The 25,556-nt window shown below is 38.4% G+C and overlaps 1 protein-coding gene across 1 annotated transcript in view; it reads right to left on the reverse strand.

Moving 5' to 3' along the window:
- The window catches only part of LOC119507754 (prolyl 4-hydroxylase subunit alpha-2-like), a 188,898-nt gene that overhangs the window by 118,205 nt on the left and 45,137 nt on the right, over positions 1–25,556 (reverse strand). Inside the window, exon 3 of the mRNA XM_037800913.1 lies at positions 22,790–22,938. Coding sequence (XP_037656841.1) covers positions 22,790–22,938 — 149 coding nt within the window. The remainder of the gene's footprint in view (positions 1–22,789; positions 22,939–25,556) is intronic.

Raw genomic sequence — 25,556 nt, forward strand, 5'->3', positions numbered from 1 at the left:
TCACCAAACTGTCCACCAGAGTGGCTGTACCATTATACAGTCCCACCAGCAATGAATAAGAGTTCCAATTTCTCCACATCCTCTCCAGCATTTATACTTTCCTGTTTGTTTAATGGCAGCCATTCTAACTGGTGTGAGATGATATCTCACTGTGGTCTTGATTTTCATCTCTCTAATAGATAATAAAGATGAGCATTTTTTTCATGTGTTTTTTAGCCATTGGTTTTTCTTCTTCAGAGAAATGTCTTTTAATACCTTTTACCCATTTAATAATTGGGCTGTTTGTACTATTGTTATTGAGTTGTAGGATTTCTTTATATATGCAAGATAGTCTCTTACCAGATACATGGTTTACAAATATTTTTTTCCCATTGAGTTGACTGCCTCTTTACCTTTTTGACAAATTCCTTTCAGGTACAGAAGCTTTTAAGTCTGAGGAATTCTCATTTTTCTATTATTTCTTTTGTTGTTTATGCTTTGGGTGTAAGGTCTAAGAAGCAACCTCCTAATACCAGGTCTTGAAGGCGCTTCCTATATTATCTTCTAGTTTTGTGGTACTATCTCTTATATTGAGGTCTCTGATCCACTTTGAGTTAATTTTTGTATAGGGTGTGAGATAGGGATCCTCTTTCATTCTTTTGGATATGGATATCCAATTCTCCCAGCCTCATTTGTTGAACAGACTCTTATTTCCCAGTTCAGTGGATTTGGGGGCCTTATCAAAAATAAGTCAACTGTAGATCTGGGGGTTTATTTCCAAATTCTCAATTCAATTCCATTGATTAATATGTCTATCTTTGTGCCAATACCATGCTGTTTTGACTACTGTGGCATAACAGTAAGCTTCAAAGTCAGGAAGTGTAAGCCCTTCCACTTTGTTTTTCTTTTTTAGAATATTTTTAGCAATTTGAGTCATCATTCCCTTCCAAATAAATTTGATAACTAGCTTTTCCAAGTCTGTGAAGTAGGCTGTTGAAATTTTGAATAGAATTTCACTGAATTTGTAGATCAGTTTCGTTAGGATTGACATCTTAAAGACGTTTAGTCTCCCTATCCATGAATACGGAATACTTTTCCATCTCTTTAGGTCCCCTTCTACTTCTTTTAGTAAAGTTATGTAATTTTCTGTGTAGAGGTCTTTTACGTCCTTGGTTAAGTTTATCCCTAGGTATTTGATTTTTTTAGTTGCAATTGAGAATGGAATCTTTTTCTTGAGTGTCTCTTCAATTAGGTCATTTCTAGTATACAGTAACATTACTGACTTATGTGCACTAATCTTGTATCCTGCCACTTTGCTAAATTTGTTTATTAGTTTAAGAAGCTGTGTTGTCAATTTCTCAGGGTTGTCCAAATATAAGATCATATCATCTGCAAATAATGACAGTTTTACTTCTTCCTTTCCAATTTGGATGCCTTTTATTTCTTTGTCTTGCCAGATTGCTCTGGCTAGCACTTCTAGCACAATGTTGAAAACAGTGGTGACAGTAGGCAACCTTCTCTCATTACTGATCTTAGAGGGAAGGATTTCAGTCTCTTGCCATTGAGTACTATGCTGGCTGTGGGTTCTTCATATATGTCCTATAATATTGAGGAAGTTTCCTTCAATTCCTACCTTTTGAAGGGTTTTTATCAAAAAAAGGATGCTGAATTTTGTTGAATGCTTTTGCACCATCTATTGAGATGATCATTTGACTTTTTCCCTTTTGATTTGTTAATGTGTTGTATTACCTTGATTGATTTTCTAATCCTGAACCATCCTTCCATGCCTGGAATGAACCCCACTTGGTCATGGTGTGTGATTTTTTTAATGTATTTTTGGATTCGATTTGCAAGTATTTTGTTGAGAATTTTTGCATCTATATTCATTATAGAGAGACTGGCCTGCAGATTTCCTTTCTTGTAGCAGCTTTATCTGGTTTGGGCATTAGAGAGATGTTGGCTGCATAAAATGAGTTAGGTAGTGTTCCATTTTCCTTAATTTTTGAAAGAGTTTAAGTAGGATTGGTGTCAGTTCTTTTTGGAAAGTTTGGTAGAACTCCTATGTGAAGCATCTGGTCCTGGGCTTCTATTTGTAGGAAGCTTTTGGTGACTGATTTGATCTCTTTGCTTATGATTTGTTTAGGTCTTCTATTTCTTCTCTGGTTAGTCTAGGTTGTTCATGTGTTTCCAGGAAATTATCCATTTCCTCTAAACCATATAGTTTGTTAGTGTACAGTTGTTCATAGTATCTTATGATTTTTTAAATTTCTTCAGGATCCACAGTAATGTCCCCCCTCTCATTTATTATTGTGTTTATTTGGGTCTTCTCTACTTTTACTTTGTCAGTCTATCTAAGAGCTTGTCAATCTTGTTGATCTCAAAGAACTAACTTTTGGTTTTATTTATTCTCTCTATTGTTTTTTTTTTTTTTTTTGTTCTCTACACATTTATTTCTGCTTTAATCCTTGTTCCTTCTTTTCTTCTACTTGCTTTAGGATTAGCCTGCTGTTCGTTTCCAAGCTTCTTCAATTTTTCCATTAGTTCTTTGATTTTAGCTCTCTCTTCCATTTTAATGTATGCACTTAGAGCTATAAATTTCCCCCTCAATATCGCCTTTGCTGCATCCCATAAGTTTGGTTATGTTGTGTTCTCATTTTCATTCATTTCTAGATATTTAGCAACTTCTTTTGCAATTCTTCTTTGACCTGCTGATTGTTTAGGAGTGTGTTGTTTAACTCCCAGATATTTGTGAATGTTCTAGATCTTTGATGGTTGTTGACTTCTAGTTGTATTCCACTGTGATCAGAGAATGTGCTTTGAATAATTTCAATCTTTTAAAATTTATTGAGCTTGTTTTATGCCTCAGCATATGATCTATCTTGAAGAAAGTTCCATGAGCACTAGAGAAGACTGTATATCCTCGTGATTTGGGAGGTAATGCTCTATATATGTTTCTTAAGTCTAATTGATTTATTACATTGTTTAGGTTCTCAATTTCCTTATTGGTCCTCTGTTCTGGTTGATCTGTCTATAGGAGAGAGTGAAGTATTGAAGTCTCCCACAATTATTGTGGAAACATCTATTGCTTCCTTCAGTTTTGCCAAGGTTTGTCTCATGTACTTTGGAGCACCTTGATTTGGTTCATAAACATTTATGATTGTTATTTCTTCTTTGTCAATTTTCCCTTTTATTAGTATATAGTGTCATGCTTTGTCTCTTATGACATCCTTGCATTAAAGTCTACTTTATCTGAAAATAAGATAATTTCTTTTGGTTGTAGCTTGCATGAAATGTTTTTCCCCATCCTCTAAATTTCTTTGTGTTGTTGGGTGTAAGATGAGTCTCTTGTAAGAAACATATTGATGATTCATACTTTTTAATCCATTCTGACAATCTATATCTTTTAGTTGGGGAGTTTAATCCATTCACATTCAATGTTATTACTGGGAAGGCAGTTCTTGAGTCAGCCATCTTAAACCTTAGTTTTTATTTGTCAGATATACTTCCCCCCTCTCTATTTCCTTTAGTATATCCTTACTAAATCTCATCAGTTCTGTGCCCTTATCCAGACCTCTCTCTGCTTTCCTTTTTTTTCTCAGCTGGTAGAGCTCCCTTTAGTATCTCTTGTAGGGCAGGGCTCTTTTCTGCAAATTCTCTCAGCATTTGTTTGTCTGTGAAATTTTTAAGCTGTCTCTCAATTCTGAAGGAGAGTTTTGCTGGATAAAGAATTCTTGGCTGGCAATTTTTCTCCTTCAGAACACTACTTATTGTCATGTTGTTTTCCTTCTATGTGATGAATCGCTTCTCTCTTGCTGCTTTTCAGAACTTTCTCCTTTTCTTTAGCATTTGACAATCTGATCAGAATATGTCTCAGAGTTGGTTTACTTGGATTTATTCTACTTGGGGTTTGTTGGGCATCTTTGATTTGCATATCTATGTCATTTAGCAGGGTTGGGAAGTTGTCCCCAACAATTTCTTTGAATACTCTTCCTAGTCCTTTACTCTTCTCTTCCCCTTCTGGTACACTGGTGATTCTTACATTTGTGCACTTCATGTTGTCTACCATTTTCCTGAGATCCATTTCAAATTTTTGGATTTTTTCACCATTCGTTCCTTTGTGCTTTCACTTTCCATCACACTATCTTTGAGTTTGCTGATTCTTTCCTCTACTTCTTCAAATCTCATGTTATGTGTCTCAAAAATCTTTTTAATTTGATCAACAGTATCTTTTATTTCCATAAGATCCTCCATGTTCTTATTTATTCTTGAAAATTCTTCTTTATGCACTTCTAGGGTCTTCATGACCTTTACATCCTGAGCCATGATATTGATGTTTGTGAGTACTTCTTTGATTAATTGCTCTAAGTTCTGTGTCTCTTCTGTTTTTTTTTTTAATTTGGGTGTTTAACTTATCCATATCTTCATATGTTTTATAATTTTTTGTTGTTTTTGGCATCTTAGCATTTGCTTATCTTGACAGGGTTCTTTTAGGATATGCAAGTTTATTTGAACATTTATGTTTAATTTGACAGAGCTACAGCTTGGTTGATTGCACCTTCCTTGACCTACCAGCAGATGACACTCCCGAGCCAACTCTTACCATTAAGCCAGTTCTCCCCAATTTCATCTATGCACTGAGTGGGAGCCCAAATCATGTGGAAATCCAATCAGTGCATCAGTTTTCCATGTACAGTGGGGACTACGAGCCCTGTGAGTGGGGGGCATGCCCTGTGCAGTTTGGCAGGGAGTCTGCTCCAGGACACAGTGGTCCCAGCCATTCCCAGAGCTGTGGGTGGAGTACCCTGGGGTTACAGAACAGTGCGTCTCGCCCTCCAGCGGATTCCCTGCAGTCCCTCTTTGCCGTGGGCCCCTGAGTCCCTGGGATTGGTGGAGGGCTCCTGGCATTTCATGCAGCACCCCTGTTTCTAGGCTTTGCACACCATGGGCTTTCATGGAGGAAGAATGGGCCCTGTCACAAACCCAATGAATTCCAAATTCCCTCAAGGAAGCTCTTGGCCATGGCACTGTGAAAGGGTGTCTCCCAGCCAGCTGCAAAGATGGCTGCTTGGGGCATGGAAACTACCCCCTTCTAGGATCGTCTGTCTGCTCCAAAGGCCAGCCCCTGGCACGGGGGCTCTTTGCTGCGGGTCCTCGAAGGGTTATCATCCATGGCAGGTATTGAAGAGGGTTCCTGGGGTGTGGAAGGGTACTCCCCAGCGCATTCATCTGTGGGTCCAGCTGCCCATTCCCTGGCAGCTTTCCAGGCCACTCACCCATCTCTGAATGAAGCTTCTCGGTTACTCCAAGAACAGTGTCACTATGGATTTAGAAGTCCTTGCCCAGCCAGTGGAACCCTGGAGCTGCTGTTCCGGAGGACTTTCTGTCCTTTATCTAGTATTTTTCACAGAGAAGAATTTGGTCTATCTCTGATAATCCACCATCCTGGGTCCCCCCCCATGCATGCATTTCTATGTGAAGCATTAAGCTTCAAATACATGAACAAAAATTAAGTGGAGAAAAAGACAACTGCATAATAACATTTAGAGTTTTACACCCTTATCTCAGCAAGTGACAGATTGATTAGACCAAAAAATCCACAAAAACATAGATGAACTGAAGAATGAACATTGTCAATCACCTTGATCAAATTAATACTCATGGAACATTAAACCTCAGCAAGTTTATATGGTATATTCACCATGATAGACCATATGCTGGCCCAGAAAACAAGTCTCAATAAATTTAAAATGATTGAAATTATAGAGCATGTGCTCTGACCATAATAGTATAATATTAGAAATCGGTAACCATAAGACATCTAGAACCTCTCCCCAATAAATATTTGGAAATTAAACCACACATTTCTAAATAATCCAGAGATTAAAGAAGAAATCATAAGGAAAAAAATTCATTGCAGTTGGTGGGGCAAGATGGCAGCACAGGAAGGTGTGGAATTTAGTTAGTTCCCTAGAGCAACTAGAAAATAGCCAGAAATAACTAGAAAATAGTCTAGAACAACTGTTTGGAGGACATCTGTAACTAGACACACATTGTACACCAGTCTGGAATGGATGGAACAGTTGAGATCATAGCATAGAATTATAAGTAAAGCCCCCCAAACCGCAGAGTTAGCACCCCTCCCCAATTGGCATAGTAGGCTGAGTTGGAACACTTCCCCCTGGGAAAAAGAAGTGATCTCTGTTGCAACCAAGGGAAGGTAGCTCTACCAAGCTCTAATCACTGTTTTAATTAACAAATCTGGACTACTGAATACAAGCTATGAGCATAGATAAACCTGGAGCAAGCAGGAAAACAACCCTGAGGTTTCTCCCAGCAGAGAGAAGGTGGGACTGACAGGAAATAAAAAAGTAAATAAATAAAAAGAGAGGCTTTTGGAGTTGGCTGACCTCAGAATACCAGAAAAGGGCTGTGTCCCAAGAAAACAGGTATACAGAACCGTGTACCAATGCCAGTCAACAGGCAAAACTGGGGAGGGCTGGGAGCTGGGTCTACAAAGGGGATTTCTTCTTTGATTTTTTTTTTCCTTCATTCTAAGTAACTCAATAGACAAAGCCTCAGGCATTTTCAATTTTCAGTGCTGACTCAGGCCAGGGTGGAGTTAAGAAAATTCTGAGCAACAAAGTAAGGAGTCGAGTGAAGGGGATAATTCCCTAAAGGGCTTATCTTCCCTAAGAAAAGGGGTGTGGAGCCTAGCTCAAGTGGATGCCCTCCCTCAGAGAACTCAGACTCTAGGGCCTGGGGAAAATGTTTTTAAAAAAACAACAACAGAAATGCTTCGGCATGGCTTCTGATTCACCCTCAGCCCTTGGGAGTGACAGGGTCTGCTGAGAATTAAAAGCACTGTACCTATTTACATCAGTGGGGAGCTGCAGGCTGGCAAGCACCACCTGCTTGGCAGGACAGGAAAAGCAAAGAGTCTAGAGGCCTCACAGGAAAGTCTGACAATCTACTGGGGCTCATCCTCAGGGAAACTTGATACTGATTACACCCTTCTCTTGAGAGCTGGGTCCGTCTGGTCTATGAAAATCTGATTGGGGTAACAAGGAATCAAGATGCCTAGACAACAAAAAATTATGATTTACACAAGGAAAAATGAAGATATGGCCCAAAGGAAGAAACTTACACATCAAGTGAGATACAGGACTTGGAACAACCAATTAAAGATCGTCAAACAAATCTTCCAAATCAAATCAATGAGCTGAAGGAAAATGTGGCAAAAGAGATGAAGGATATTAAGAAGACACTGGATGACCATAAAGAAGAATTTGTAAGCTTGAAAAAACAAATGACAGAACTGATGGGAAGGAAAGGCAAAATAGAAGAGATGAAATACACAATAGAGACATACAATAGCAGATTTAAAAAGACAGAAGAAAGGATTCATGAACTAGAGGACAGAACATTGGAAATCATACACACAAAAGAACAAAAGGGACAAGAATGGAAAAATATGAGCAGGGTCTTGGGGAATTGAAGGATAATATGAAAATATGAATATGCGTGTCATTGGTGTCTCAGAAGGATAAGAGAAGGGAAAGGGGACAGAAAGAATAATGGAGGAAATAATCACTGAAAATTTCCCATCTCTTATAACAGACATACAATTACAGATCCAAGAAGTGCAGCATACCCTAAACAGAAAAGATCCAATAGACCTTCTCCAAGACACTTAATCAGATTATCAAATGTCAAAGACAAAGAGAGAATTCTGAAAGCAGCAAGAGAAAAGTAATCCATGACATGCAAGGGAAGCTCAAGACTATGTGTGGATTTCTCAGTAGAAACCATGGAGGCAGAAGGCAGTAATATGATAGATTTAAGATACTGAAAGAGACTTCCAGAAGATGGTGGCTAGGAGAGACAGGGCAAAAAAACTCCTCTGTTAAAAATACTATATAAAAGCCAGAAAGTGACCCAGAACACCAGTTCCAGTGATGCACCACCTGGACAAGGTCTGCTAAACCCACAGGGACTGTGTACTTGGTGAAACCAGGAGTCTGCATTCTGAAACAAGTGAGTAAGCCAGCTGAATATCAAGCAGCCACGCTGCAGTGTGGGGAAACTGTGGGTTGGTGTTTGGAGTCAGATTAGTTCTTCTTTAAAAAACCCAAAAGCGGTTGCAGATACAGCAGTGAGAACCACACAGTGAAGTGCAGCAGGAACAGGTGTGCGAATGCCTCAATATCTGGTGTGGATGATAGCCTTTCACACACCTGCTACTAACTGTCTTGGAGTGAGGAAGGCAGAGGTAAGCAAAAGGGGAAAATAACCATGACCCTTACAGCCATCTTCCTGGTGGGCTGTGAACACTCCTGCCTGGCGCCCGAGCCACAGCCCAGAGCTGCACCAAAAAACCCAGTGTGACAGGAAGTGTTTCCAGCAACACACATACATGCCACAGTATCAGGCATGGGCAATAGCCTTTCACGCACCCACAGCTAATTGTCCTGGAGCTAGGAAGGACTGGAGCTGTACAAAAGGGGGAAATTAACACACCCCATACAGCCATACTTACAGCAGGCTGGGAACGCCCCTATATGGCCTGGTGGCCCAGAACTTCCCTTGAGGGACAGCGCACACTTGTGATGTAACATAGCCTTCCCTCAGCAAAGGCCTTAGGAGGCCATGGCTTGGAAGAGGCACCCACTCAGAATTCCCAGGGACCATATGCCAATACCAAGGACTTGTGAGTCAGTGGCAGAGATGACCTGTGGCAAGGCTGAACTGAAGGTTTAGACTCTTGCAACAGCCTTAAATCTCCAGGAACACCTGGGAGGTTTTATTATTAAAGCTGCTCTCCCTCCCTAACAGCTCAGACACATGCCCCACATTCAGGGCAGACAGCACCAACAACACACCCAAACTTGGTGCACCAATTGGACCCCCACAAAAATCAGACCCCCACACACCACAAAGACAAAGCTGGGGAGAACTGACTTGAGGGGAACAGGTGGCTCACAGATGCGACCTACTGGTTAGTTAGAGAAAGTGTATGCCACCAAGCTGTAGATCTGACAAATTAGAAATTAGTCTTTGAATTAACCTACATAGCCTAAAAGAACCCTATCAAGTTAAGCAAATGCCAAGAGGCCAAAAACAACAGAAAATTTTAAAGCATATGATAAAACCAGACAATATGGAGAACCCAAACCCAAACACCCAAATCAAAAGATCAGAGGAGATGCAGTACGTGGAGCAATTAATCAAAGAACTACAGACAAACAATGAGAGCATGGCACAGGATATAAAGGACATGAAGAAGACCTTAGAAGAGCATAAAGAAGAAATTGCAAGAGTAAATTAAAAAAATAGATGATCTTATGGAAATAAAAGAAACTGTTGACCAAATTAAAAAGATTCGGGATACTCATAGTACAAGACTAGAGGAAGCTGAACAACAAGTCAGCAATCTGGAGGAGGACAAAATGGAAAATAAAAGAACAAAAGAAAGAATGAGGAAAAAAATCAAAAAAAATTGAAATGTACCTCAGGGATATGAGATATAAAATAAAACATCCAAATATAAGATTCACTGGTGTCCCAGAAGGGGAAGAGAAGGGTAAAGGTCTAGAAAGAGTATTCAAAGAAATTGTTGGGGAAAACTTCCCAAACCTTTTACACAACATAAATACACAAAGCATAAATGCCCAATGAACTCCAAATAGAATAAATCCAAATAAACTCACTCCAAGACATATTCTGATCAGACTGTCAAATACTGAAGAGAAGGAGCAAGTTCTGAAAGCAGCAAGAGAGAAGCAATTCACCACAGACAAAGGAAACAACATAAGACTAAGTAGGGACTACTCAGTGGCCACCATGGAGGTGAGAAGACAGTGGCATGACATATTCAAAATTCTGAGAGAGAAAAATTTCCAACCAAGAATTCTTTATCCAGCAAAGGTTTCCTTCAAATTTGAGAGAGAGCTTAAATTATTCATGGACAAACAAATGCTGAGAGATTTTGCTAATAAAAGACCTGCCCTACTTGAGATATTAAAGGGAGCCCTACCAACAGAGAGACAAAGAAAGGAGAGAGAGAGAAAGGTTCAGTACTAGAGAGACTCAACATTGGTTCATTAAAGGACAATAATAAGACAGAGAGGGGAAAAAGCATGTCTGACAAACATAAACCAAAGGATAGGATGGCTGATTCAAGAAAATGCCTTCACAGTAATAACGTTGAATGTAAATGGATTAAAATCCCCAATTAAAAGATACAGATTCACAGAATGGATCAAAAAATATGAACCATCAATACATTGCATACAAGATACTCATCTTAGACATAGGGACAAAAAGAAATTGAAAATGAAAAGATGGAAAAAATATTTCATGCAAGCTACAGCCAAAAGAAAGCAGAAGTAGCAATATTAATCTCAGATAAAATAGACTTTAAATGCAAGGATGTTATGAGAGACAAAGAAGGCCACTACATACTAATAAAAGGGGCAATTCAACAAGAAGAAATAACAATCATAAATGTTTATGCACCCAATCATGGTGCCACAAAATACATGAGAGAAACACTGGCAAAACTAAAGGAAGCAATTGATGTTTCCACAATAATTGTGGGAGACTTCAACACATCGCTCTCTCCTATAGCTAGATCAACCAGACAGAAGACCAACAAGGAAAATGAAAACCTAAACAATCTGATAAATGAATTGGATTTAACAGACATGTATAGAGCTTTACATCCCAAATCACCAGGTTACACAATCTTCTCTAGTGCTCATGGAAATTTCTCCAGAATAGACCATATGCTGGGACATAAAACAAGCCTTAATAAATTTTTTAAAGAATGAAATTATTCAAAGCATTCTCTGACCACAGTGGAATGCAATTAGAAATCAGTAACCATCAGAGACTTAGAAAATTTACAAACACCTGGAGGATAAACAACACACTCCTAAAATAAATGGTTTACAATGTAGAATGTAGGGAAACTAGCAATAGAGAGCAATTAATGAAGGGGGAATGATAATCCAGTAAGAACAGATAAGCTATCATGGGTAAATTTAACGTTCTGGGAATGCCCAGGAATGACTATGGTTTGTTATATTTCTGATGGGTATGGTAGGAACAAGTTCACAGAAATGTTGCTATATTAGGTTATTTTCTTGGGGTAGAGTACGAACATGGTGGAAATAAAGTAGTTATTTTAGGTTAGTTGTCTTTTTCTTACTCCCTTGTTATGATTTGTTTGAAATGTTTTTTTATTGTACGTCTTTTTTTTAAATTTTTTTTAGTTAATTTTTTTAAAAAAAGTTAATTTAAAAAAAAAACAATGAAAAAATATGCAAAGCCCCCTTGAGGAGCTGGTGGAGAATGCAGAGGTGTTGGGCTTCCCCACCTCGATGGTTGCTGATATGCTCACATACATAGGGGACTGGTGGTTTGAGGGGCTGAGCCCTCTACCACAGGACTTGGCCTTGGGAAGACTGTTGCTGCAAAGAAGAGTACAGACCTGCCTATAATTGTGCCTAAGAGCCTCCTCCTGAATGCCTCTTTGTTGCTCAGATCTGGCCCTCTCTCTCTAGCTAAGCCAACTTGGCAGGTGAAATCACTGCCCTCTCCCCTATGTGGGATCTGACACCCAGGGGAGTGAATCTCCCTGGTAACGTGGAATATGACTCCCAGGGAGGAATCTAGACCCAGCATCGTGGGATGGAGAACATCTTCTTGACCAAAAGTGGGATGTGAAAGGAAATGAAATAAGCTTCAGTGGCAGAGAGATTCCAAAAGGAGCTGAGAGGTCACTCTGGTGGGCACTCCTATGCACAATATAGACAACCCTTTTTAGGTTATAATGAATTGGAATAGCTAGCAGTAAATACCTGAAACTATCAAACTACAACCCAGAACCCATGAATCATGAAGACAACTGGATAAAAATGTAGCTTATGAGGGCTGACAATGTGATTGGGAAAGCCATATGGACCACACTCCCCTTTGTCCAGTGCATGGAGGGATGAGCAGAAAAATAGGGGCAGAAAACAAAAGAGGCACCCAGTGTTCTTTTTTACCTTAATTGTTCTTTTTCACTTTAATCTTTATTCTTATTATTTTTGTGTGTGTGGTAATGAAAATGTTCAAAAATTAATTTTGGTGATGAACACACAACTAAATAATGGCACTGTGAAAAACAGAATGTATGCTTTGTATGATTGCGTGGTATGTGAGTATATCTCAATAAAAATGAATTTAAAAAAAAAAGACACTGAAAGAGTAAACTACAAACCAAGATTTCTATATCCAGCAAAACTGTCTTTCAAAAATGAGGGATAGTTTAAAATATTTTTAGACACACAGACATGAGAGTGCTTGTGAAAAAGATACCTGCCCTACAAGAAATACTAAAGGGAGCACTACAGGCAGATAGGAGAGAGAGGTTTGGAGAAGAGTATAGAAATGAAGACTATCAGTAAAGGTAAAAATAGTAATAGAGGAAAAGAAAAATAAAATAAAATATGACATATAAAATCCAAAAGACAAAATGGTAGACAGTAGACATTATGTTGAGTGAAATTAGCCATAAAGGAAAGGACAAATACTGTATGGTCTCACTAATATTAACTAACATTGATGAGTGAACTTTGAGAGTTCAAGTTGAGAACACAGATTATCAGTAGACAGAAAGAGGTTAGAGATCAGGCATTTGATGCTGTAGGAGTACAGAAAGTTCAACAGGATTGATTGTATAGATCCAGAAATAGATAGCACAATATTGTGTGATGGTAGCACAATATTGTAAGTACTACGAACAAAAATGAGTGTGAGTATGGTTGAAAGAGGAAGGCTAGGGGCATGTAACGACACCAGAAGGAAAGACAGAAGATGAAGACTGGGATTGCAAAACTTAGCGAAACATAGAGTGCTCAATGATGGTGATTAAATGTACAAAAATAAGAATGTTTTTACATGAGGGAGAACAAATGGATGCCAACATTGCAACGTGTTGAAAATCAGATGGTATGGGGAAAAATACAATCAATGGGAACTAGAGTCCGTAGTTAACAGTAACATTGTAATATGCTTCCATTAATTGTAATAAAGGCAATATACCAAAGCTAAATGCCTATTAGAGGGTGATATAAGGGAATGGTATGGGATCATTGGTGTTACTGTTGTTGTCTGGACTTTTCATTTCATTTTATTTTATTTTTATTTTCCTTCTATCTTTTATTTTTTTATTCTTCAATTCTTTTTCCTCTTCCTCTTTCTTTGCAGAAGAAATGGAAATATCCTCATATAGGTTGTTGTGCTGAATTCATTACTATGTAATTATACCAGGAATCACTGATTGTTTACTTAAGATGACTTGCATGAAAAAAACTGTTTAAAAAATAAACAGAGGGAAAGAAGTGCTAGAGAAAATGTGAAGAGAGGTTATGTACCTATTCCCTGTTGGTGGGGAAGTAGAATGGTGCAGCCCATCTGGAAGGCAGTGTGGGGGTTCCACAGGAAGCTAAGAATGAGGTTGCCATAGGTCCTGCAACCCTGTTAATGGATATACACTTGGAAGAACTGAGCAGGGACATGAACGAACACCTGCATACCAGTGTTTATGGCAGCAGTATTTACAATTTTCAGTGGATGGGGGTGGCCTAAGGGTACATCGACTGGTACACAGAATCATGAACTGTGGTGTATACATACAATATTGAATGGCAGCAAGAAGGAATGAAGTTGTGAGGTATGCAACTAGGTAAATGGACCTTGAGGGCAGTATATTGAGTGAAACAAGCCAGAATCAAAAGCATTATAATACCTCACTAATATGGACCAGCTCTAATGTGAAAACTCTGAGAACTGTATCTGAGAGCATAGGTTATCAGGCGAAGGCTTATGGTAAAGGTTCCTAGATTGCAAGCTCTTATAGCAGTCACATCTATTCATGAGTTGTAACAGTTATTTACAAATTATGAGATGCTGAGCTGTTTGTGTATAACCTAGTTGGTCCCTGTAACTTCAGGTATCTGTGTGATAGTTGAGACTCAGAGCCAGAGTTTGGCAGCTATGAATGTCAGCATTACCCCATACAGCAACTGTTAATAAAGGTAAAAAAGAGATCAGACTTCAATTAGAGATATGAACAAAATGGACTTGGTTAGGACTAAGGTAAATCAGAATAAAGAGTAAAGGATGATACTGTGTTTTAAACTTCAACTTCTATGTGAGACCAAGGAAGAGATGTTAATTTGGTGCAAAATGTATATTTTCTGTAGCACATTATATAATTTAACTTGTATGGTTATGTGCCATTTTGGATATATTATATCCCCCAGAAAAAGCCCTATTCTTTAATGCAATTTTGTGGGGGCAGACATTAGTCTTGATTAGGTTGGAACCTTTTTTATTGAGTGTTTGCATGGAGATGTGACACACCCAACTGTGGGTGACACCCTGCATTGGGTTATTTCTATGGAGGTGTGGCCCTGCCCATAAAGGGTGGGTCTTGATTAGTTCACTAGAGTATTTAAGAGAGAAGCTAAGAGCCAACATTGACCCAGATGTTTGCTGATGCTTTGAGATGCTTGGAGATGTTTGGAGATGCTAGCCCAATTTTGCTCCGGGGAAGCTCAGAGAGGACCCCAATGTTTAGATGCACAGGATCTAAAGAAGCTAATAGAGACAAGCCCAGAGACATTCTGGAGAAACAATTTTGAAACCAGAATCCAGGAGCAAAAGACCAACAGACACCAGCCATGTGCCTTCCCAGCTGACAGGTATTCCAGACGCCATCAGCCATTACTTCAGTGAAGGTATCCTCTTGTTTATGCAAGGACACTTCTATGGCCTTAAAACTGTAACTTTGTACCCTAATAAATCCACTTTATAAAAGCCAATTCATGTCTAGTATTTTACATAATGGCAGCATTAGCAAACTGAACAGTTTATTCAAACACCATAATTACATGGAACCTTGAATAGGGGGTGAGATCTGGTTGGTTGTACAGGTTAGCATGAAGCCCCAATACTCCTAGAGTAATTTGGGCAGAGAATAAAAATGTATTTGCAATGCCCCCTTGAAGGACTGGGGGGAAATGTGATAATATTAAACTTCACCACTTGGGGAATTCTTGATATTCTAGCAAGCACTGGGAACTACCAATTTAGTAGGCCAAGCCCTTGATCTTGGCGCTTGCTGTTACGAAGCTTGTTACTCCAAAGGAGGGTCTAAATCTATTTATATTTGTGCCTAAGAGTCCCCCCAGAGGACTTCTTTTGTTGCTCAGATGTGGCCTCTCTCTCTAAGCCAACTCTGCAGGTAAACTCACTGCCCTCCCCCCTACATGAGACATGACTCCCAGGGCTGTAAATCATCCTAGCAATGTGGGACATGACTCCCGGGGAATAGTCTGGACCCAGCATTGTAGGATTGAGAAAGCCTTCTGGAACAAAGGGGTAAGAGAAATAAAACAAAGTTTCAGTGGCTGAGAGATTTCAAATGGAGTCAAGAGGTCATTCTGGAGGTTATTCTTATGCATTATATAGACAACCCTTTTTAGTTTTTCAGTGTAGAAGGCAATACCTGAAACTGTTGAACTGCAACCCAGGATCCTTGATTCTTGATGATTATCGTATAACTATATAGCTTACATGGTGACCATGTGATTGTGAAAACCTTGTGGCTCACACTCCCTTTATCCAGTGTATGGACAGATGAGTAGCAAAATAGGGACAAAAATTAAATTAATAATGGGGGGAAGGAGAGGTATGAGATGTTCTGGGTGTTCATTTTTACTTTTATTTTTATTTTCTTTCTTATTTTTAATTTTATTTTTTGGAGCAATGAAAATGTTCAAAAATTGATTGTGGTGATGAACGCACAACTATATGATAATACTGTGAACAGGTGATTGTACACATCGGATGATTGTATGGTATGTGAATATATCTCAATAAAATTGCAATAGACGCGGCAGTGACGCAAGTAAGATGGCGACGGCGACTTAACTGAGTCCATTGCTCACGCTCTCATAATTGAGGTTTTGTGAGTCCATCCTTCCTGCAGGCCGCCTTTCGGCTGGCGGGAACTGGTCGCTGGTCTGGCCTGGGGGCGGAGGGCTTCCCTGAGGCGCGGTGGCTGCCACCCGGGCCATGTGAACCCTGGCCGCCCTTCGTCTTGAGTGGGGCGGGGAGAGTACGCTGGAAGCACCCGCCTGAGAATACCAGCTTTGCTCACCTACTGCATGTCTGGTTGTGAGTGAAAATCTAAAGGAAGACAGTTGTCCCCTGAGCTATTAACAATGCAACCACAGGAGTTAATATCCTTCAAAGATGTAGCTGTAGACTTCACCCAGGAAGAGTGGGCATTGCTAGACACATTCCAGAGACAACTGTTCAGAGAAGTGATGCTGGAGAATATCAGTCATCTGGTCTCAGTGGTTATCTTTTTTCCTAGAAACAGGATGTGAGGTCTGCAAATCAAATGTGTTTTCCCTTTTGGCACAGAAACAGGTAGTGTGGAGGGAAGAAATGGAATTTCTTCAAAATCAGAGCCCAGACATTGAAATTGCCTTTAAAAAGCAAGAGATGGTATTGATGCAACTTATATACAGCAATGACAATTCTGAGGATGCATCACTGATATCTTACACTCAGAAGAATTCCTTTAAATGTAATTATTTGCAAGAGGATTCCACCCTCAGATCCACAGTGACTCAACATGCATTAACTCCCATGAGAAAGAAACCATATTTAAGGAAACCATTTGGAAAAGTCCTCAGTGAACAGTCATCTTTTAATAAACATGAGCAGTTTCACACTACAAGTAAATCCTGTGAATGCCATCAGAATGCTAAAGCCTTTATTAAAAGCACTGGCCACAAACAATATGATAGAACTCAAACTGGAGATAAACCATACAAATGCTTTCTATGTGGAAAAGCATTCATTGGCTTTATTGACTTTAGACAACATGAGAGAACAAACACTGGAGAGAAACTCGAATGTAACCTATCTGGAAAAGCCTTCAGTCAGTCTTCTAATCTTCAACACATTGAGAGAACTCACTCTGGACACAAACCCTATGAATGCATTACATGTGGGAAAGCCTTCACTTATTATTCTACGCTTCGTATATATGAGAGAACACACACTGGAGACTTCATAATTGATATGGCCATCTATGTGGGAAAACCTTCAGCCAATGTCATTATCTTAGACAACATGAGAGAACACACACTGGAGAAAAACCATATAAATGCCATATATGTGGGAAAACCTTCAGTGCTTGTTCTTCCCTCCAACGACATGAAAGAACTCACAATGGAGAGACACCATGTAAATGTCATGTATGTGGGAAAGCCTGCAGTTCTTTTTATAGCCTCAAACGACATGAGAGGACTCACACTGGAGAGAAACCATATAAGTGCCTCACCTGTGGGAAAGCCTTCATTGAAATGTATGGCCTCAGACGACATGAGAGAACTCACAGTGTAGAGAAACTGTATGAATGTCATACATGTGGGAAAGCCTTCAATAATTGTTATATCCTCAAGCGACATGTGACAACTCACACTAGAGGGAAACCTTATGAATGTCACACATGTGGGAAACCCTTCATTCATATCTCTGTCCTGTGACAACACGAGAAAACTCACACTGGAGAGAAACCCTATGAATGTAACCTGTGTGGGAAAGCCTTCACTCGACCTTCTGGTCTTCAACAACATGGAATTACTCACACTGGAGAGAGACCCTATGAATGTAATCTGTGTGGGAAAGCCTTTTTTCATATCTATAGCCTAAGACGACATGAGAGAACTCACACTGGAGAGAAACCCTATGAATGTAATCTGTGGGGGAAAGCCTTTGCTCAACCTTGTAGTCTTCAAAAACATGAGACAATTCACACTGGAGAGAAACCCTATCGATGCTATATATGTGGAAAAGCCTTCAATGATTGTTCTTCCTTCAAACAACATGAGAGAACTCACACTGGAGAGAAACCCTATGAATGTAATCTGTGTGAGAAAGCCTTCACTGATCCTTGTAGTCTTAAAAAACATGTGAGAATTCACACTGGAGAGAAACCCTATCAATGCCATATATGTGGGAAAGCCTTCAATTATTGTTCTTCCCTCAAACAACATGAGAGAACTCACACTGGAAAGAAACCCTATCAATGCAATATATGTGGGAAAGCCTTCAGTGATTGTTCTTCCCTCAAACAACATGAGAGAACTCACACTGGAGAGAAACCCTATGAATGTAATCTGTGTGATAAAGCCTTCACTTATCCTTGTAAACTTAAAAAACATATGAGAATTCACACTGGAGAGAAACCCTATCAATGCTATGCATGTGGGAAAGCCTTCACTGATTTTTCTAACTTCAAACAACATGAGAGAACACACTAGAGAATCCCGATTTCTCAGACTCAGAAGAATTCTTTTAAATGTAATTATTTGCAAGAAGATTCCACCCTCAGATTCACAGTGATTCAACATGCATTAATTCCCATGAGAAAGAAACAATCTTCAGGCAAGCCACTTGGAAAAGTCCTCAGTGACCAGTCATCTTTTAAAAACTTGAGCAGATTCACACTGCGAGTAAATCCTATGAATGCCATCAAAATGCTATGGCCTTTATTAAAAACACTGGCCAAAAACAATACGTTAGAAATCAAAGTGGAGATAAGCCATATGAATGCTTTCTATGTGGGAAATCATTCTTTGGATTTATTGACTTTAGATGACATGAGAGAGCACACACTGAAGAACAACCTGATGAATGTAACCTATCTGGAAAAGCCTTCAATCTTCTAATCTTCAACACAATAAGAGAACTCACTCTGAAGACAAACCCTATGAATGCATTACATGTGGGAAAGCCTTCATTCATTATTCTACCCTTAGAGTACATGAGAGAACACACACTGGAGAAAAACCCTATGAATGCCATGTTTGTCAGAATTCCTTCAGCTAATCTTATTACCTTATACATCATGGGAAAACACACACTGGAGGAAAATTGTATGAGTGCCATATATGTGGGAAAGCTTTCAATGATCTGGCCTCACTTGACATGAGAGAACTCACACTGGAGAAGAACCCTGTGAATGCCATACCTGTGGGAAAGCCTTCATTTATATCTATGCCTCAGATGACATGAGAGAACACACACTGGAGAGAAACCTTTATGAATGCTGTACATGCAGGAAAGCCTTCATAGATTTTTCTACCCTCATATGACATGAGAGAACACAGTAGAGAATCCCGATCAATGCCATATGTGTGATGAAGCCTTAATTTGATATTCTTATTTCAAACATGAGCCCTCTACTATGGGACTCACCCTTGGCAAGACTGTTGCTGTAAAGGAGATGGTAGGCCCACCTATAACTGTACCTAAGATCCTCCTCCTGAATACTTTTTTGTTGCTCAGATGTGGCCCTCTCTCTCTAGCTAAGCTAACCTGGCAGGTGAAATCAATGCTCTCCCCACTATGTGGGATCTGACACCCAGGGGAGTTAATCTCCCTGGCAACATGGAATAGGACTTCCAAGGAGGAATCTAGACCTGGTATTCTGGGATGGAGACCATCTTCTTGACCAAAAGGGGGATGTGAAAGGAGATGAAATAAGCTTTAGTGACAGAGAGATTCCAAAAAGAGGTGAGAGGTCACTCTGGTGGGCAGTCTTAACACACAATATAGACAGCCATTTTTAGGTTCCAATGAATTGGAATAGCTAGCAGTAATACCTGAAACTACCAAATTACAATCAAGAACCCATGAATCTTGCAGATGATTGTATAAAAATGTAGCTTATAAGGGGTGACAATGTGATTGGGAAATCCATATGGACCACACTCCCCTTTATCTGGTGTATGGATTGATGAATAGGAAAATGGGGACAAAAAATAAAAATAAAAACACCCAGTGTTTTTTTTTACTTTGTTCTCTCTCACTTTAATTTTTATTATTATTTGTGTGTGTGTGGTAATGAAATGTTCAAAAATTAATTTTGGTGATGAATGCACAACTATATAATTTTACTGTGGAGAATTGAATGTATGCTTTGTATCAATTCATGGTATGTGAATATATATCAATAAAAATGAATTAAAAAATAAAAAAAATTGCATTAAAAATCAATTTAATTCACACATTAGCTGAATATGGGAGGAAACCATATTATCAATCTCAGAAGATCCAGAAAGAGCATATATCCAACAGAAATGTGTACCCTTGTGTACTGAATATATATATACACACACACACATGAATATATATGTGTGTGTTCATTACTGCATTAATTATGATAGCCAAAACTAGAAACAATTGAATGTCTACCTACACCAGAGCAGATAAACTGTGATATATTACTATCAAAGGAAAAGAAGAAATTAATGCTAATGCAATAATATGGATGAATCTCATAGAGGGAAGATGGCAAGACACAACAAAATTCAGAATGCAATTCCATTTATACCAGGTGCAGAAACAGACAAAACTAATCTATTGTGATAAACAGCAAAACAGTGGTTACCTCTGCAAACACTAATGACTGAAAGGCAGAATGAGGGAGGCTTCTGGAGTACTGTTTATGCTCTACATCTTCATTTGGGTTTGGCTATACAGGTGTGCTCACTTTTGTAAAAGTCCATCAAGCTGTACATTTCAAATGTGGGCACCTTACATTAGGTTCATTTCAATAAAAAAATAAAAAGCAAATAAATAAATAAAACTCCATATCAAAATTTTAAGACATGGGAGACAAGCTAAGATATATAATCCAGAGTTTGCTCCCTGGAAAAGCAAGGAGGACCTACAGAATATCAAAGAAGCTACGACAGAAGCCCACAGACATTTTTTAGAAAGCCATGGAAACCAGAAGCTAAATCTGGGAGAAGACCAGCAGACTCTGGCCATATGTCTTCCCATGTGAAAGAGGAACTGCAGATGCCACTGGCCTTTCTTCAGGGAAGCTCCTGGCATTCAAGGAAAGCTCTGTCATAACATTAGCCCTATATAATTATAAAGAACAGAAGCTTCATAGTGTAGATTCCAGTGATAACACATTAAAATATTAAAGGCAAAATAGAAGATTAAAGCATTAGATATCATCAATGAAGAGGACCAGATATGGGATACACCAGACAGACATTTTAAAAATGGTCATAAATATGCTCGAAGAGCTAAAGGAAAACATGGACAAAGAACTAAAGGAAATCATGAAAATGATATATGAACATACACATAACATCAAGTTGAAGTCTATAGTAACAGACAGAAAAATTCCCTAGAGGGGCTCAACAGCAAACTGGGGCTTGCATAAGGATAACACAAATGAAACCTTTCAGTCTGACCAGCATAAAGAAGAAAGAATGAAGAAAAGTGAATAGTGCCTGAGAAACATTGGGGACAGCAGCAAGCATACCAACATGTGCATTGTGGGAGTCCCAGAAGGAGAGAAAAAGAGAGAAATGGGCATAGAGACTACTCAAAGAAATAATGGCTGAAAACTTCTGAAAATAAATGAAAGATATGAATAAAAAATGCAAGTTGCTCAATAAAATCCAAATAGAATAAACCCAGAAAGACCTGCACCAAAACATATTATAATCAAACTATAAGATGCCAAAAGAAAAAAAGGGAATTCTGAAAACCACAAGAGAGAAGGATCATGTCACATATAAAAGGAAGCCAGCCTCAATAAGATTAACTGCTGATTTCTCATTTTAAACCATGGAGGCAAGAATGCAGTGAGATGACAACCAATAATTCTGTATCTGGCAAAACTGTCTTTCAAAAATGAGGAAACGATTAAGACATTCCCAGAGAAATAAAAGCTAAGGGAGTTTATCACTAGACTGATCCTACAAGAGATGATAAAGAGAGTTCTGTATGTTGCAAAGAAAAGATATTAGACATTAGATTGAAGATTATTCTAATCTCTTCTTCTTCATCCTTTCTGTTTTCTTTGTATTTAGATTTTTTTCAATCTTTTCCTCATTCATTTTTGCTCTCCTTGTTTAGGAGTTGTTATGGATTAAATCATGTTCTCCACAAAGACCTGTTCAAGTCCTAACCAACGGTCCTATGAATGTGAGCTAATTTGTAAATAGGATCTTTGAAAATGTTATTAGTTAAGGTAAGGTAAAACTGAATTGGGGTGGGCCTTAATCCAGTATGACTGGAGTCCTTACAAATAGAGGAAATTTGGACACAGGAGTAGAAGGAGACAGATAGTCATGTGATGGGAGGTAGAGACTGAGTTATGGATTGTCAGCAAGTCACCACCAGAATGCAACATACTTCAGAGAAAGCATGATTCTTTGATTTGGGATTTCTAGCCTCCTAGACTATGACACAATAAATTCCTTTGTTTAAGCCAAAAAAAAAAAAAATTTAAGACATGGCCAGAGCAGTATTTTGGAAGAATTCTATTCCTTCAAATACATTTAATGGAAAACAAGAAAAACAGCAAACTAATGAACTAAATAAGCATTTAACTAAATATGCTAGAAAAAAAAGAGCAACAGGACAAATTCAAAGAAAAAAAAGAAGGAAATAATAAAGTTAGCAAAAATCAATGAAAGAGGAAACAAAACAATAGACAAAAATAAAACAAAAAAACATTCTTTAAAAACATTTCTAAATAGTCAAAATGGTCAAGAAAAAAGATATAAATAAATGAGTGCTTAATTAAAAATGAAGTAATACAAAATATATTTAATATAATCAGGGAATAAAAAGAAATTCAGAAACAAAGGAAAGCTCACGCATGCATGTGCACAGACACACACACACACATACACATAGTCCAGCTCACCAGTGGATGGGTTCTGGAGAACAAAGCTCTTCACTACTGACCAATCCTTATTTAGATGCCTCAGCATCTTGTACATACTCACTGCCATGCTCAAGCCTTCCTCATCTTCAGGGATTACAAGGTTCAGTGCATCTCTTTTCTCAACCCAGCTAAAGGATTTATTGGGAAGGAAATGAGAAGGTAAGATTAAATCAAAATTAGAATATTTTATTTTATTATAACCAATAAAAAAACAAGCTCTAAAATACTCTACTTTACTGTGTACCAGGTCCTAGGCTAAAGAATTTAAAACATTATCTCCTTAATGTAGGGAAACATCCTCAAGCCTTGTATTAGGCAGCCACTTCCTAGACCTTACACCCAAAGCACAAGCAACGAAAGAAAAAATAGATAAATGGGAACTCCTCAAGCTTAGAAGTTTCTGTACCTCAAAGGAATTTGTCAAAAAGGTGAAAAGGCAGCCAACTCAATGGGAAAAAATTTTTGGAAACCATGTGTCTGACAAAAGACTGATATCTTGCATATATAAAGAAATCCTACAATTCAATGACAACAGTACAGACAGCCCAATTATAAAATGGGCAAAAGATATGAAAAGACAGTTCTCTGAAGAGGAAATACAAGTGGCCAAGAAACACATGAAAAAATGTTCAGCTGTTAGAGAGATGCAAATTAAGACCACAATGAGATACCATCTCACACCAATTAGATTGGCTGCCATTAAACAAACAGGAAACTACAAATGCTGGAGAAATTGGAAATCTTATTCATTGTTGGTGGGACTGTATAATGGTTCAGCCACTCTGGAAGTCAGTCTGGCAGTTCCTTAGAAAACTAGATATAGAGTTACCCTTTGATCCAACAATTGCACTTTTCAGTGTATACCTGTAAGATCTGAAAGCAGTGACATGAACAGATATCTGCACGCCAATGTTCATAGCAGTATTATTCAAGATTGCCAAGAGATGGAAACAACCCAAATGTCCTTCAACAGATGAGTGGATAAATAAAATGTGGTATATACACATGACGGAATACTATGCAGCAGTAAGAAGGAACAATGTGTTGAAACATATGACAACATGGATGAACCTTGAAGACATCATGCTGAGCGAAACAAGCCAGGCACAAAAAGAAAAATATTATATATGCTACCACTAATGTGAACATTGAAAAATGTAAAATAAATGGTCTATAATGTAGAATGTAGGGGAACTAGCAATAGAGAACAAGTAATGAAGGGGGAACGATAACCCAATAAGAACAGATAAGCTATTGTGGGTAAATTTAATGTTCTGGGAATGCCCAGGAATGACTATGGTTTGTTAATTTCTGATGGGTATGGTAAGAACAAGTTCACAGAAATGTTGCTATATTTTGCTTATTTTCCAAAATAACCATTTTATAAAATGGTTATTTTCTTGGGGTAGAGTAGGAACATGTTGGTAGTAAAGTAGTTATTTTAAGTTAGTTGTCTTTTTCTTACTACCTTGTTATGGTTTGTTTGAAAATTTTTTTATTGTTTTTTTTTAATTTTTTTATATAGTTAATAGTTAATTTTTTTTAAAAAGTTAATTAAAAAAAAATGAAAAAAATATGCAGAACCCCCCTGAGGGGATTAGAGAATGACGGGGGGTTGGGCTGACGTGCACACAGAACAGAGGACTGGTGGTTTGATGGGCTGAGCCCTCTACCACAAAACTTGCCCTTGGGAAGACTGTTGCTGCAAAGAAGAGTACAGACCTGCCTATAATTGTGCCTAAGAGCCTCCTCCTGAATGCCTCTTTGTTGCTCAGATGTGGTTCTCTCTCTCTAGCTAAGCCAACTTGGCAGGTGAAATCACTGTCTTCCCCCCATGTGGGATCTGACACCCAGGGGGAGCAAATCTCCCTGGTAACATGGAAAATGACTTCTGAGGAAGAATCTAGACCCAGCATCATGGGATGGAGAACATCTTCTTGACTAAAAGGGGGATGTGAGAGGAAATGAAATAAGCTTCAGTGGCAGAGAGATTCCAAAAGGAGCCGAGAGGTCACTCTGGTGGGCACTCTTATGCACAACATAGACAACCCTTTTATGAACTGGAATAGCTAGCAGTAAATACCTGAAACTATCAAACTACAACCCAGAACCCCTGAATCTTGAAGATGACTGTATAAAAATGTAGCTTAAGAGGGGTGACAATGTGATTGGGAAAGCCACTTGGACCACACTCCCCTTTGTCCAGTGTATGGAGGGATGAGTAGAAAAATGGAGGCAGAAAACAAAAGAGGCACCCAGTGTTCTTTTTTACTTTAATTGTTCTTTTTCACTTTAATTTTTATTCTTATTATTTTTGTGTGTGTGGTAATGAAAATGTTCAAAAATTAATTTTGGTGATGAACACACAACTATATAATGGTGCTGTGAACAACTAAATGTATGCTTTGTATGACTGCATGGTATGTGAATATATCTCAATAAAATTGAATTAAAAAACAAGGACAAGTCAATGGTTAAAAAAAAACATAATCTCTTTTAATCTTCTCAATAATCCCATAAAGCAAATAAACTAGCACTCCAACTATACAAATAAACTAGGTCAGAGATACTAAGTCATATGACTTCCTTAAGTCATACAGTTGATTGTAGAAGCAGGATATAAGCCCAGGTAGGAATAAACTCAAAATCAATGTTTTAATCACTAAGCTATAACTGCCTCTCTGATATATAAACATATTTGAAATATCTGGTCAAACAGGTTAGGAAAGTACATAAGTATATCTAC

The sequence above is a fragment of the Choloepus didactylus genome, chromosome 13 (assembly GCF_015220235.1).
Source record: "Choloepus didactylus isolate mChoDid1 chromosome 13, mChoDid1.pri, whole genome shotgun sequence".
NCBI classification, from domain to species: Eukaryota; Metazoa; Chordata; class Mammalia; order Pilosa; family Megalonychidae; genus Choloepus; species Choloepus didactylus.